Here is a 12,984-nt window from a genome sequence, read left to right on the forward strand (position 1 = left end):
TCACCTCCATTATCCGTTCCGTAATGAGGTCAATCCCCTTATCCTCTTCAAGACTGGTTGCATCCTCTTTATTCCAAGTTGCACAGCTCCGGTCTATGAACTCCTCCCCTTTCTTAATTTGGGTCAGGGTAATAATCCTCTCTTCTAAGCCCCTAATCCTTTCCTCCAAAAGTCTTACCAGCTTACACTTGGGGCAGATGTAGTCCATCTTGTCTTCAGGGAGGAAGGCAATCATGTCACACTCACTGCAGATAATGGGATGGGTGTCCGGGATTCCATTGTAACTTGTTGTAACTGGTTGTATCCTCTTTATTCTGAGTTGCACAGCTCCGGTCTATGAACTCCTCCCCTTTCTTAATTTGGGTCACAGTAATAATCCTGTCTTTTCCCATGTTTTCCCATATTTTGTGTCCTGTGTGTATCGGCCAGCTGTTTCTGATACAGGATTTGAGTTGTGCCTGGAGTGGGTTTGCCTGCTTTCTAAGTGTCCGGCCCTGGGAGCCATTAGGGTGCTCCACTGACCTTTGGCCTTGTCGTTTCCGTAGGTTATTCTCATCCCCATTGAGGTGGCCATTGAGGACATGCAGAAGAAGACCCAGGAACTGGCCTTTGCCACCCACCAGGACCCAGCTGATGCTAAGATGTTGCAGATGGTGCTGCAGGGGTGTGTGGGCACCACCGTCAATCAGGTACTTGTGGGGTGGAAAGAAACTATACCCTTTCATAAGTGGGAAATGTAATGGTGGCAGAATATTGGACGCATTCCATGTACTTGGACCCGAACACCCGAAGCCTTGCTTTCCAGCAAGGAACTTTGTGCTAGGACACACATTAAATTAATTTCAAAAATGCCACGTTGAAGAACTGGTAGCAACTCTTCAAACTGCCATATTCCATTAGGTTGTTCATGAAGCTACCAAAATTTTATTCATCTGTTCAGGATATGGCTGCACAGCTGCCAATTTTCCTCAGCCTTCTTGGTCCATTCAGGTCTCCCACTCTGATTTCCAGGTGGCTTTCCTAATGTGCAAATACCGCTTCTCTGAGGAGTTAAGTGAAAGAAGCTGAGAAATTCAGTGTCTGTCAAGATAATGGCCAGCTTCAAATTGGACAGTGATGCTCCAGAGACTGCAGGTTGCCACTTACTAGACCAGTCCACTGGAGGGCCCAAAGGTCTAGTCTGCTAAGTCATCAAAGATTTGGGAGCCATTCATAGTGCTTCAGTGATGGAAGGCTCGTGTCTGGGCACAGAAGGGGCTCAAGGGCAGCGGGTGGGAATGGCTAAGTCAGCATAGCCAGGGTGGGGGGAGGACAGGGCCTCCTCCTGGCTCAGATAAAAGAGGAGAGGGGCCACAGCATTGTAACTCCCACAGCAGAGGACGTGGGGCTGGCCAGACCATGAGGCTCAGGACTTCAGAGAGACCTGAGAAATGTGCTGGTGAGTGTGGTGGCCAACAAAGCCCGGAGCCTCGCCCAGCAAAACCACCAGTCCTGGCTAACATGTCAGCCTGCGGTCTGCCATGGAAGCTCACGGGGTGATGGCTTGGTGGAAAGCTGGGCTAGTCTGTCCATAGCAGCAGAAAAAGAGCCAGAGTCCCGTAATGCCTGCAGCATGTGGCTGGGGAGGGGGGGGGTCACCCGTCACAGCTTGCCTCTCCGGGTGCCTGAGGAAGGGAACAGCGGCTCTGGCTCTTTTCTACTGGGTGGCCTTGGGCCAATCACATATTCTCATCCGCACCTCCCTCGCAGGTGTGTCCCGAGGATAAAACAGAGGACAGGAGAACAGTGTAAGCCCATTTGGGTCCACACTGAGGAGAAAGGTGGGGTATAAATAGGGCTGCCAGCCTGAAGTACTTTTCAGGTATTAATTCAGCCAGAATTTTTTTAAAAATTATTCACTTTGCTCTTTTTCCGGCTTCTGAAATGGCTGAGCCAGAAAATATTCAAGATTTTTTGGGACTGCTGGATAGCCAGAGTTAAAATTAATTTGAAGGGATTGCAGTCCCTTCAAATGCCTTCCAGGTAAATAGTCAACTTGAGAAAGGCATTAAAGGGAACTGGTAGGTTTGTGCACCAGGGGCCCGATCCAGACCATTTCAGCTTCGGTGCCCATTAAAGTCAATGGTGCCATTGACTTTAATGGGAACTCTGGCATTCCTGCCTTTCCCGGAGCCTTGGGTGGGTGGGTGGGCGGGTGGCTGCTCCAGTTACAGCCTCCAAAATTTCCGGGTAGCTCCAGGAGGCTCTTCCCTGACCTTGCTCCATATTTCAGAACGATTGGACCATAGGGTCCATGTCTAGGGGCCCCGAAAGAGGGTGCCCCCATCTCTCCATTCTATCCAAAGGAAGTCTGTCCCATTGGATTGGCACTTCCAAGCACTTACTAAATCTGAGTACAATACTAGTATTGAGATTTGGGAGTATTTGGAAATGCTAGTATTTGTCAAGTTCAATCTGCCTGCTCTGAAAAATACTGGGCGTGTTTTTTTCCTTTGCAGAGCCTGGAGGGTAAATAGTTGAGCAGCCCAAAGCGGTATCTGGGTGGGCAGGGGCAGAGGTGGCTGTTTGGTGCTTCTGGGGCCCAAGAGGCAGGGGGCATGCTCTTGCCCCATGGCTCCAGAGCCACATGGGGAGGGGGGTTCTGTAATAGCCCCCTCCCCACCTCCCTAGACTCTGCGTGCCTAGATGACGGAGCCAGGTTGGGGCCCTCTCTTGACTGCAGTGCCTGTTTCACAGAATCATAGAGGCCATACAGGCCATCTAGTCCAACCCCCTGCTCAACGCAGGATCAGCCCTAAGCATCCTAACGCAATGTTTGTTGCAGGGACCTCTGGAAGTGGCGCAAGTATTTTTGGTTGAGATCCCTGAAGACCCCAAGCTGTATCGGCACCACAACAAGCTGAGGCTCTGCTTCAAGGACTTCACCAAGAGGTACTGGCACACACATGTGCTGGGAAGTTATCAGTGAGCTCCCCTGCGCAAGCATGATGCTCTCAGGCAGCCGTGTGCACATGGCTTCAGGTGCCAAGTTTTGGCAGAGAATGTGACTCATAAGTTTAAATGCCTAATAAAATGGACAGTTTTCCTTAAAGCTTGAGGTCCACGTGTAAGTGTGAAATGCAGTCAAATCACTTCTGAACCAGGGCCACCCGCTGAATTTATGTCCTCCAAAAGGCCCTCCCATTCACAGCCCTGCTCCGGCCGAGGGCTCTCGTGGCTTCCTTGATGGAGTCTGTCCATTCCCGTTGGGTCTTCCTTTTTCATGGCTGTCTTGTCTTGGGTCAGAATGTGACCCAAGTCGGGTAGCCTCAGTTCAGCCATTCCAGCTTCCGGGGAGAGTTCAGGCTTGATTTGATCTGGAACTCCTTTGTTTGTCTGCCAGGGGCCACAGCTGTTCCCCTCCCCTCTCTTGTCACGTGGTAGGTTCCAGAATGGTTGTCACGGATCGGTCTGTGCCTGGCTTGACCGTTTTCCTCTGGGCTTTGCCTTTGGGCCAGACTCCCCCCTTCCCACCCTTGGGCTGGTGGGGCCTTTCCTGGCTGAGAGCAGCCTCCTCCTTCTGCCTGACCCGCTGCCTGGGCCTCCTCCTTCGTGCTTCTGGGACGGCCCCCAGGCAAGATAGCAGCACACGTAAATGGAGGCCCAGAGACTCTAGTAAGCAGGCCTAGCCCCCTTCATCCAAAGGGCCTTCTTTGGGGACGGCATCCTGGCTGGGCCTTCTTTGGGGGCTTTAGCAGTTCCACCCAATTCCAGGTGTGAAAAGAGGTGAGGCCTGCCCTGGGCAGGTGCCACTTCAAGCCACCTCTTTTCTCCTGCTCCTTTTAGATGTGAAGACGCCCTTCGGAAGAACAAGACCCTGATTGGGCCAGACCAACGGGACTATCATCGGGAGCTGGAGAGGAATTACCAGCGCCTGAAGGAAGCGCTGCGCCCGCTTCTGAACCGCAAAATCCCTCAACTGTACAACCTGATCGCCCCCTATTCTGCGCACAGGTGAGCTTGCAGTCATGTGGCCCGTGGGCTGAAGACAGACTCAGGCCTCCAACTCATGCAGGCCAACTAGGCAAGGTTTCCATTCATCTGCACCACGAGAACACACACAGCTGCCTTCTGCTGGAGGGGACCCTTGGCCATCAAGGGCCACGTGGCCTACTCAGACCGGCAGCAGCTCTCCAGCATCCCCTCCGCCTACTGCACTTAAGCGGAGATGCCAGGGGTTGAACCTGGGGCCTTCTGCGTGCCAAGCAGAGGCTCTGCCACTGAGCCAGAGCCCCTCCCCATAGCTGGCCTGGCACTTCCCACAATTAACTCAGATTGCTTCAGGGGGAACTGTCTTGGGTCTGCAGCAGAACAGCTGCATTTGCGTCCTTCACTACCGTCAAGTAGCACCAACAAGACTTCAGCATAAGAGCTTTCAAGAGTCACAAGAGTCCGCTTGTTGGACGTCATAAAACCTGTTTGATATTTACAGATACAACTGCTCTTCCGTGGAAAACTTCACTTCCTCCTCTCATTCACATGGTATCTTTTTGCAGACATTTTGTAAACTAATGTTTGCTACCCTTGGAAATGAGCTAGTCAGGGGTGACGAAGGACTGACTGTTTATGCTGATCAGGCATCAGGAACGGCTCAAGAAGAATTTGTGAACAAATTTAGAACAAACAGAGCTGGATATTGAATACTTATCTAATTAAATTGGAATTTATTTGAGATTAATGAAACTCCAGAAATAGAATATTTAAGGCATATATTAGGGGCAGCATTTTTAAAACAAAAAGTGAGAGAATATTAAGCATTGGGAAATATACCACAACATAAAACATCAGGTAGCTAGGAGGATGAATGGACATATGCATCAGCCCATGAAAAGTTAAAGATGAGCACTGGGTGGGTATTGTTTGAGGTAAGAGCGAGAGATCATTGGTGACAATGCTTGCTTTAAGACAAAAACAAAAATGCCCATTCTTATTAGAAATCACAAAGTCAAAGGAATTTATTCTTATAAGGCGATTTCAGAGCAATTTAAATCTATTTGGATTTCTGCATTGAAGAGAGACAGAAATATCTGCATACTAACAAAGACAATGATGCTGCAACTAAAAAATGTTAAATGCCTAAATTAATTTGGACGAAGCTAAAATTAGAATCAATAGGAGGAAAATAGGCAAAGCCAGTGAGCCTGGCGCGTTCTGTTCAGAATTTTAGCTTGTGAAGGAGAGACTCGTTCCTTGCTGAAATTATTTGGACAGCTAAAGGGTCTAGCCAGGCAGTTGGGAAGTTGCCAAGCCCAACAAAGATTGGCAGAAGACTGCTTCTTATCTCCCTTTCTCATTATTCAGTTCAGGTCATAAAATGTTGGCAGCGATTATGGCTGAGTGATCAGGGTGGATTCTATGTCATTATATAAAATGTGATCAAGTGGGGATTTATAAAGGGCCAGCAAGTGATAGGGAGGAGTAGGTGTCTGGTTATAATCCTGTCAGAGTAAGCCTGTAGCCTTCTGTTTTGTTGATGTAGAAAAGGTCTTTGACAGGATTAACTGAAAGTTTCTCTGGGCCCCTTTGGAGAAGTTGTGTGCAGGTTTAAATGTCTGGAACTGTTTGATGTCTCTCCCTGTCCCTCCAATGTCTCAGGTTTGGGTGAGTGGTATTCTGTCAATTTGACTTGAAGCGGGGGTGGGAGATGTCACATTTGTTTCTGTCCTCAGTTCATGTCCTTTACCCTGCTTCAAAGTCCTTCTGTCTTACTTATTTCTCCTCCAGGAACTCTTTCAGCAGATTGAGTATGCGGAAGACGGAAGCCTAGAGTGGGACTCCCAAGGGACCGACCCCCCCCCCCGGAGTCCCTTGCCGGCGGGAGACACTGACCCCTCCTGCGCTGAGCCCCTTCTGGCTCTGAGCCAGGAGCAACAGTGAGTGGACTGCCAGGTTTTCTCCAGGAGAGGAGGGGAAGGAAAATATCTGTGGAAGACCATCAGCCGGCTGAGAACAGGAGTCTACTGCGGAAAGCTCATTTACACACTGCCTCAGGCCCACAACCCCCCCCCCAGTCCATCATAACTTCCGTTAGTCCTCTTGCCTTCTGGACTAAAGATCTGTTTTATATGCAAGGGTCTTCGACTTCTTCACTCCCAAGCCTGAGCAGCCAAATCTGGAAACAAAGAAACACAGAGCTAGAAGGCATCCCCAAGGGTCATCTAGTCCAACCCCCTGCACAGTTCAGGAAGTTCACTGCTTCCCTCAGGCCTCCTGCTCTATTCCCTGGGCCAATCTGGCCTGGAGGAAATTTCTCAACTGACCCCAGAGCGGTGATCCGCTTTATCCCAGGCGCATAAGAAAGGGCTACGGGAGCCAAGTCCCTTCTGGCCTCCCCCCTCAGGGTCATAGACTCGGCCCTGCTGTCTGATGGCCCTCAAGGCTGTGCTTCAAAACCTTCCTGGAAGGACAGCCCCCCCCTGCCCCAATCTCCCAAGGAGGCCTGTTCCCCGTGACACTGAAGGGCTACCTGCTCTGGAGTGGTGCTCCTGCTGACCGGCCAGGTCCTTTCCCCTCTCCTGTGGGGGACTCTCCCATTGGCTGCTGGCTGGCTGGGACTTGCAGGTGCTGGGTGATCCTCTGGTCCCTATTTCTGCCTTGAGACTTCTGAAAAATGCAGGATGTGACCCGAGTCCTCTTCCTGGCCTCGTGGGGTGGGTGGCCCCTTGAGGAAAGAGCTTGATCTGGCTGCCCTCACCTTGGGCCAAAAGTCGAGAGTTCGGTTCGTCTTACTCCTGTCTCCTGTGCTGGTTTCATGGAGCTTGCAACCGGCCCTATGCCAGTGGCTTTCTGCTAATTGCACCCTGAGCCCCACTGCTTCTCCAACGGCAGCGCTGACCCAAAGACCCTTTTCTGCCTTACATGCCTCTTGTTCAGGCCTCCCAAGGGGGAGCCAGTGTTCATGCAGACCTGCCAACCCAGCAGTGCCTTCTGGAGCAGTGAGAAGGGGATCCTAGTCAGGGCCCTGCTTCCAAACACGAGGGGGGACGGGGGCGGCAGAAGCTGCAGGAGCCTCTCTCTCGGAGTAGCCTTGGCTGTGCCAGTGGAACATTTCATCCAAAGGTCTGGGGTTGACCAGCCACCTTGACCTGCCAAGGACGGACATAGTTTCCTGCTAAAACAAAAGGAACAAGAGAGTGCGTGTGGGCGGGGGACCAAGCCCGCAGTGCCATGAGTAAGCAAATGAACTAGCATGTGCACTCCAGGCACAGGCTTTGCTGCCCCTCCTCTCTGAAGCTAGACCTGACACAGGGCCTTCTTGGTCGTGGCACAAAACTTGGCCCTCCCTCCAATTCATCCATCTCCCTCCGTGTCTTCTGCCAGCAGAGGAAGACTTCTTGTTTTGTCCAGCAGATGCCCCTGAAATGGTTCCTGGCCTTCCTAGTGTTGCTTATGTGTTTTTGATGGAATTATAATTTTAACTGTATTTTAATGGCTGAAATGTTCTGATGCTTTTTACATTCCCTGCCAGGTGAACGCTAATGGGATGGAAAGGCGGCATAAGAATGTTTTGAATAAATCAATAAGTAAAGGTTCTGAGCTTTGGCTTGTTGAAACTTTGAGTCACGTGAGAGGCCCTGAGCCATTTTTGGCCAGTGGTTGTGGGACACTTACGGCTTCTCTCGAGCAGCCCTGTCCAGTGTGGCCTCGCAGAGCTCACAGCCTCAGGGCTCAGTGCAGAGGAGGATGGCCCAGCTTGGCCTTTCAGAAGCCAGTCAGCCCTGGGGGAGAGGAGGAGAAGGGCCAGAAACCCAGACGGGGCTGAAACACAATCCATTAATCCTAGCCAGGGTCCCAGAATTTCTGCCCCAACGCCCCAGGCCTGAGCCTCTTTGCCTTCCATTCCAGAGCGGGGAGGGGGGGGCGGCGGAATCCAGCAGCAGTCGCAGGCTGTCACCATTTCCGGAGGGTCTCAGGAGCATGGAAGCTCCACAGAGCCAAGAGGTCTGCGGGGGGGGGGGGGGGGGGAAGACCTGGTTCTGTGGATGAGCCCAGCCCTGGAGGGAGGGGAGACAAGCATGCTGGCCATGCAGGAGGAGGAGGTGTGTTGGACTGAGTGGTGAGAATCATAGAGTTGGAAGGGGCCATACAGGCCATCTAGTCCAACCCCCTGCTCTATGCAGGATCAGCCCAAAGCATCCTAAAGCATCCAAGAGAAGTGTGTATCCAACCTTTGCTTGAAGACTTCCAGTGAGGGGGAGCTCACCACCTCCTTAGGCAGCCTATTCCACTGCTGAACTACTCTGACTGTGAAAAACTTTTTCCTGATATCTAGCCTATATCGTTGTACTTGTAGTTTAAACCCACTACTGCGTGTCCTTTCCTCTGCAGCCAACGGAAACAGCATCCTGCCCTCCTCCAAGTGACAACCTTTCAAATACTTAAAGAGGGCTATCATGTCCCCTCTCAACCTCCTTTTCTCCAGGCTGAACATTCCCAAGTCCTTCAACCTATCTTCATGCTTAAGGGTGCTACAGGCAAGAAGGGGTCCTCATCAGAATCCTGTAGCTAAAAAGTTACTTGTCCTCCTATGAAGACTGGTGGTCTCTGTGGGTGACCTGCACACTTCCCCACCCCACTGTGAGTGTCTCTGTGTGATGTCCTCCTCTTCCCAGGACATGATAGCCCTCTTTAAGTATTTGAAAGGTGGTCACTTGGAGGAGGGCAGGATGCTGTTTCTGCTGGCTGCAGAGGAGAGGACACGCAGTAATGGGTTTAAGCTACAACGATAAAGGCTAGATATCAGGAAAAAAAATTTCACAGTCAGAGTAGTTCAGCAGTGGAATAGGCTGCCTAAGGAGGTGGTGAACTCCCCCTCACTGGCAGTCTTCAAGCAAAGGCTGGATACACACTTTTCTTGGATGCTTTAGGATGCTCTGGGCTGATCTTGTGTTGAGCAGGGGGTTGGACTAGATGGCCTGTATGGCCCCTTCCGATTCTATGATTCTATGATTCAACCACGGCAGTTTGGAAGTGCAGGTAGGCTTCCAGGAAGGGCAGCCAGGTAGCCTAACATCTGCTGCAGGTAAAGTAGTAGAAACACACATTAAATGAGAATGATTAAGGATAGCAAAGAATAAAGGGAACCTGGTCTGGGTTCTGCAGTGGAAAGTCCTGCCTTCTTAGAGCAGGTGAGCCACCGTGTGGTTAGGAGTGACCGGGGAGATGCCTGAGATTACTGAAGAAGAAGAAATGGTTCTTATATGCCGCTTTTCTCTACTCGAAGGAGTCTCAAAGGGGCTTCCAGTCGCCTTCCCTTTCCTCTCCCCACAACAGACACCCTGTGAGGGAGGGGAGGCTGAGAGAGCCCTGAGATTATTGAAGAAGAAGAGTTGGTTCTTATGTGCCGCTTTTCTCTCCCCGAAGGAGTCTCAAAGGGGCTTCCCATTGCCTTCCCTTTCCTCTCCCCACAACAGACACCCTGTGAGGTGGGTGAGGCTGAGAGAGCCCTGACATTACTGCTTGATCAGAACAGCTCCATCAGTGCTGTGGGAAGCCCAAGGTCACCCAGCTGGTTGCACGTGGGGGAGGAGCAGGGAATTAAACCTGACTCACCAGATTAGAGGTCCGCACTCCTAACCACTACACCAAGCCCTGGCACCTCCCAGTCCAAGGAGCGGGAGGGCAGCCCGGAGGGGATCCCTCGTGGAGCAGCCCTGTCCTTGGGCACCGGGTTCGGATCAGGGAGGGAGGGAGGGAGGGAGGGAGGGAGAACTGCAAGGTACAGGTCCATCCAGCAAGTCAGTCTTGCTAAGGACGAGGTGGCCCTCCTGATGGAGGGGATGCTTGTTCTGCAGGGTGCCATCCTCCCACTGGGTCCCAGTGTCCCCCGCGCGGCTGGAGGACCAGGGAGGGAGGGAGGGAAGCCTGCCTGCCTGCCTGCTTGCCGGCCAGCCCGCCCCCGAAGGGAGCTCCAGTCCAAGAAGAGGAGGAGGAGGAGGAGGAGGAGGAGGAGGGCGGCCCTTGGCCCGCGCCGTCCAAGGGCTTGTCCCCCCCAGCCCAGTCCTGCGAGCGAGCCAGCGCGTCCAGAGGCGCAGGCCCAGGCCGAGACGGCGGGGCCGGGCGGGCTTCTTCAGCGGCTAGCCGGTGAGTCGGGCGGCGGGGCGGCCACGTCGACGCAGCTCTCTGCGCTGGCCCCGCTCCTCTGAGCTCCCGGGCGGGGCGGCCTTAATAGGGACCAGCTGGGCGTCGCCAGCAGCGGCGGCAGCAGCGCGGCCAGGAGGGAGCGATCGGGCGAGCGGTTCCAGGTGGGGGGATTCGTTGGGCGGGCGGGAGGCGCGCCTGCCTGCCTGGTGGCCGAGAGTCCCGCGGGCTGCCCTCGCCCCATCGCCCGGCCCGTGCGTTGTGCGGCCAGGAGCAGCCGGGGCGGGCTGGCGGCTGCGGCTCCGGGGTGGGGGCGCTCCCGTGTTGTGCGGGCCCCGCAAGGGCCGACTGTGGAGGGGGCTCTCCGGGCGGGGCCTGGCCGGCTGCCCGGGCTGCTTGGACGGGGCGGGGGTCGTGGGCGCCCGGCCAAGCCCCTTCCCGCCCCAGGGGCTGCCGTCGCCTCCTTGCCCGGCCGCCCCGGCTCCAGCGGCGCTCCTCCTCCTCCTCCTTCCCGGCCCTTGGCCGCCTCCGGGGCGCTGGCGTCGGGGGACAGGGGCGCCGGGCAGAGCCCGCGGAAAGGACCGCCTCAGGCGGGGGGGGGGGCGTTCGGTGGCTCCCGGTGCGGCCTGGACGGTGCCTGCAGGGGCGGCCCAGCCCGCGCGCCCCCCGCCCCCAGCCTAGGCTGCGGGTGCCTTGCCTTGCCCTCCCCTCCGTTGCCTCTGCAGTTGTGGGACGCTTGCGCGGCTTTGCTCCCCTTTATTTTATCCTCACAACAACCGGGCAGGGTAGGCTGGAGGCACAGAGAATGGCCATCCCTAAATCCCAGGGAGTTGCAGAGCTGGTTAGAAATGGGAAAGCCTCGGGCGGTTTTCCAAGGATTTTTTGACAGCCTCCTCCTCCCACAAGTTTTTGTGCTGGAAGTTTGGGAAAGTGCTGTAACTTGTGAAATGTTTCCTTTTCCTCAGATTAATTGTACAGAATTTTTAAAAATTGTATAGAGCATTATTTAGACTGGAAATTCCTGTGTGTGCTGTGATGCTGACAGCATTTATTGTTTATCTGCACATAATTTTGGCCGGAAGGTCTTTGGTAACTACTCCAAGGCTAGCGCTGCAGCCTTTTTTACTTTGAACCCCGGTGTGCTTGTAATCCTGCTGATTGTAACTAAATGGGAGTGTTTCTGTTCAGATAATAGACTCCTTTTCTTTATTAAAATGATTTTTAAATAATCGTTTTTGTCTTCAGACCAGTTAGGGGACATGGCATAAAGCGTCTGCAGCTCTCTCAAGCATTGCCTATATTTGAACTTTTGCCAGTAGAAACAAAGGCATTTATACTTGTAAATTCCTCCAAATTCCATTTATACATCTAAATTCCACTAATTAGTGCCATGTTGAGCACTAAGCTATAAATGCTGGTATCTTATGCTAAATCAGCAAAATAGGTTGAGGCTTGGACAAAACCTTGTGTCCCCAAGTCTGTCTTGGGCCCCCATGCCTTTCTTGGGAGTTTCCAGGAGTCGGGCCTTTCTTGGGCTGAGAGGGAGTCTGGCCAGTGTGGCCCGGCCAACGCAGGCTCTCCGAGGAGTGGAAGCTGGTCCCTCCCGAGCCAGAAGCAGAGGCCGGCTTCAGGTCTTGTGCCTGCTGGCTGGGAAGAGCCTTTGCTTCGGCACTCTGGGCTGGTCTCAGGGCAGAAGGGGCCCAGGGAATTTCAGGGAGCGTTCCTGCAAGGAAGGCCACATGTCAGGATGACTATGGAGGTTGTGGGCTGATGCCAGGGGGGGGGGGGTGCAGTGGCTCTGAAATCCTCAGGCTGGTGCCCCAATTTCTCAATGTCGTGGGGGTCTTTTGGGACAATAGCCAGTGGTGGAGTGTGGGAGAGCCGGTTAAGAGATTGGCAATTAGCTCTTTCTCCAGGATGTGGGGGGCCAAGGTGGTGGGATTGCCTGTGGACAAAGTATAAGAACTGTCGGCCGGGGGGGGGGGGGGGCTGGCTCTGAGATTTGTGGTATCAGAAAATGGGCCACAGTGCTGAGCTGAGCCCCCCAGGAGCAGGGTGATTCAGTGGCTAAAAAGGCAAATGGGATTTTTGGGCTGTATCAAACGGAGTATCGTGTCCAGGTCACGGGAGGTGATGGTACCGCTTTACTCTGCTCTGGTTCGGCCTCACTTGGAGTCCTGGGTTCAGTTTTGGGCACCCCAGTTGAAGAGGAATGTTGACAAACTGGAGCGTGTCCAGAGGAGGGCAACAAAGATGGTGAGGGGTTTGGGGACCAACACGTCCTGCATAGTGCATGGTGGGTTGGACTAGATGACCCAGGAGGTCCCTTCCAACTCCATTATTCTATGATTCTCGGGGCATTCGACTAGACAGCAGCCCCTTCCTGAAGCTCTGGAGGGTCTCAGTGCCTTTGCTCCTGTCCCAGTGTCCGGGAAATCAGTTTTTGGAATGCAGGGCAAGCAGACTGGGTGGTGCAGTGGAGTTGCAGTGGAGCAACGCAAATGAAGGAAAGGCTCTTATTCAGCACAGAAGTTTTCTGCTCCCCCTGAGTTGGAGCATAGCATGTTTTTGTCTTTTAAGCCCACCCTTATCTAAGTTTCAAGGCAGGTTTACCACAGAACAGGTTATAATCCAAGTTTATAACGTTACAATAAAATCCTACTTATAGTCCACCATTAACATATTTTTAACATATTTATTAATGATCTAGATGTGGGGGTGGAGGGACTACTCATCAAGTTTGCAGACGACACCAAATTGGGAGGACTGGCAAATACTCCAGAAGATAGAGACAGAGTTCAACGAGATCTGAACACAATGGAAAAATGGGCAAATGAGAACAAGATGCAATTTAATAAAGATAAG

General features: G+C 53.0%; 2 protein-coding genes across 7 annotated transcripts in view; both read left to right on the top strand.

The window, feature by feature from the left end:
• The window catches only part of DOCK6 (dedicator of cytokinesis 6), a 66,910-nt gene extending 59,340 nt beyond the window's left edge, over nt 1-7,570 (top strand). For 5 of the 6 annotated variants that reach the window (XM_077329975.1, XM_077329976.1, XM_077329979.1 and 2 more), the window contains 4 exons: nt 546-689; nt 2,825-2,931; nt 3,826-3,993; nt 5,764-7,570. In XM_077329975.1, the coding sequence (XP_077186090.1) occupies nt 546-689; nt 2,825-2,931; nt 3,826-3,993; nt 5,764-5,806 (462 nt within the window). In that variant the 3' untranslated portion in view covers nt 5,807-7,570. Of the gene's footprint in view, nt 1-545; nt 690-2,824; nt 2,932-3,825; nt 3,994-5,763 lie in introns of those variants that run through there. The other variant, XM_077329980.1, reaches the window with a different exon arrangement.
• A 2,386-nt stretch (nt 7,571-9,956) lies between these two features.
• Nucleotides 9,957-12,984, top strand: part of KANK2 (KN motif and ankyrin repeat domains 2) — a 48,951-nt gene continuing 45,923 nt past the window's right edge. Inside the window, exon 1 of the mRNA XM_077329986.1 lies at nt 9,957-10,122. The gene's annotated coding sequence lies outside the window, so the exon portion shown is untranslated. The remainder of the gene's footprint in view (nt 10,123-12,984) is intronic.

The sequence above is a fragment of the Paroedura picta genome, chromosome 3, assembly GCF_049243985.1.
Source record: "Paroedura picta isolate Pp20150507F chromosome 3, Ppicta_v3.0, whole genome shotgun sequence".
NCBI classification, from domain to species: domain Eukaryota; kingdom Metazoa; phylum Chordata; class Lepidosauria; order Squamata; family Gekkonidae; genus Paroedura; species Paroedura picta.